This window comes from Amphimedon queenslandica, unplaced genomic scaffold, assembly GCF_000090795.2.
Source record: "Amphimedon queenslandica unplaced genomic scaffold, v1.1 AMPQUscaffold_13049, whole genome shotgun sequence".
NCBI lineage: Eukaryota > Metazoa > Porifera > Demospongiae > Haplosclerida > Niphatidae > Amphimedon > Amphimedon queenslandica.
The window spans coordinates 32,706-34,484 of NW_003546715.1; the positions used below are offsets into that span (position 1 = coordinate 32,706).

At 35.7% G+C, this 1,779-nt stretch overlaps 1 protein-coding gene across 1 annotated transcript; it reads right to left on the minus strand.

Annotated features, from left to right (window-relative positions):
* Positions 1 to 32: 32 nt before the first annotated feature.
* Positions 33 to 1,706, minus strand: LOC109585530 (uncharacterized). The gene is made up of 2 exons (XM_020001657.1): positions 214 to 1,706; positions 33 to 155 (listed from the first exon to the last, which is right to left on the minus strand). The coding sequence occupies exons 1-2, from the start codon at positions 703 to 705 to the stop codon at positions 33 to 35; spliced, it is 615 nt and encodes a 204-aa protein (XP_019857216.1). The 5' UTR covers positions 706 to 1,706.
* Between the last annotated feature and the right edge of the window lie 73 nt (positions 1,707 to 1,779).

The window sequence follows — 1,779 nt, forward strand, 5'->3', positions numbered from 1 at the left end:
AAATAATAATGGTATAATGGTAATATATTTTTTTACTGACCTTCAATCTTTTCCTCAAGCTCTTTAATTTTGTCTAATAATGTCTGCTTTGACTTTTCCAGCTCCAAGTTCCTTTCTTCTAATATATCTATTCTTCTGATTAGTTTTTCGTATGCCTATAGAAATTTATGTTAGTGTGCCCATGACTACATGCAAACTATATATAGGCAATACCTTATCAAAAAGGGTTTCATTATACACTGTACAGAATCCAACAGTGATTGTTTTTATTTGCATCTCTTTGAAAAAAGAAAAATTTTTTAATATTCTATCGATCAGTAATGTTGAATAAACAGGAGGAAAATAGCAAACTATGCCTTCTTCATTCTTAATGTCATGACATCGTACCACCTTTTTTAAAAGGTCTCCAAATATTGTGGAAATAATGACATCTGTATCGGCACAGGTTTTGCTATCACATGTCATAGCTATGGAGAGCGTTTCAACTGTTGCACAACACGGGAGCTTTCTTGAAGGAATGTTGCAAACTCTTTTACTTTTCATGCTATCGCTGAACTCAACAAGTTCTGCTGTAGAACAATCAACCTCATTTGCAATTTCTTCAAATGGAGTAGTATCAAATGGTGTGGTATCTCTTTTTAATACTTCCATAGAATCATCAACAGATGAGAACATAATGCAATAGCGCTTTCTGAGGGCTGACATAAGCTTTGTGAGGAATGCTGTTGACTCCTTTACTTTTTTTCCTATTTCTTCAATGCTATTTCCAATAACTGTAATTACAAAGAAGTCACTAGCAATAATATGTCATTAAAATTAGAGGAAAAATAAATAATATACAGAAATTACCAAATGCTTTCTGTAGTAGGTATAGTCGGTTTCAGTTGAGTTTGACAGGTGAAACATTCTTATAACTTTTTTGTTATTAATGCTAGCAACTTAAAACTTGGTATGGTTGCATAACGGGTTCTTCCGCATATCTGAATTGATTTTGGAGTCTCTGGGTACTCTGGAAGGTTCTCAACGGATTCTTCCGGTCTTCATCAAAGAAGCCGCCATGATGTTGCATTGCATATTATGCTCGTGAATATAATTTGCATCTCATTACATTTGTTAACAATCATGTTTTATTTGTTTAAAAATAATATAAAGCAAAAGGAACACCCCAGACTAAGGGATTATTCAATCCCTTGTAATCTTGCATTTCTTGCCTCTTTTTTGAAGTGATAACAAGAAAAAAGATCCTGCAGGTAAGATGTAGAGGAAATAGCGCCCAAAACAAGAGACTCATGGAGTTAGAGGAAGAAAAAGAGAGCACATTGTAGTTTCAGCCATTTTATTCACGCGTGTGGGTGGGGCTACACGTGACGTTTTGATGATGAAAACTTCCTATCAAACTCAACTGAAACCGACTATATAAACACAAAGGATTAAACAGGGACAGATCCAGGATTTTGGAAATGGGCGGGGGGGGTTGTAAGTTAAAATGGCGTGCGAAGCGCACCACGATTTTGACCACACCCACTTTTGGCACAATTTTGTGGTTAAAATCATGGTAAAATTAACATTTCCACCATTTTTGGAGCTCTTGTTTTGTTAATTATATTCATTAACCACAGTAATGTTGCTATATAAACTAGGTGGTTAGCACTTCTACCACTATTGCAGCAATGAAAACATTAAAAATTTATGAGTTAGAAGTTTGGGGGGGGGGGGGTTCCAACCCCAGCAACCCCCCCCCAAGATTCGCCACTGTTTAAACTTGAAAAAATGGGACCA

Bases quoted from the DNA above. Each gene is read 5' to 3' on its own strand.
- LOC109585530 (XM_020001657.1), bottom strand. From the start codon at position 705: ATGTCAGCCCTCAGAAAGCGCTATTGCATTATGTTCTCATCTGTTGAT. The intron at 156-213 runs GTATTGCCTATA...AAATTTCTATAG, and splicing joins ATGAAACCCTTTTTGATAAG to GCATACGAAAAACTAATCAG.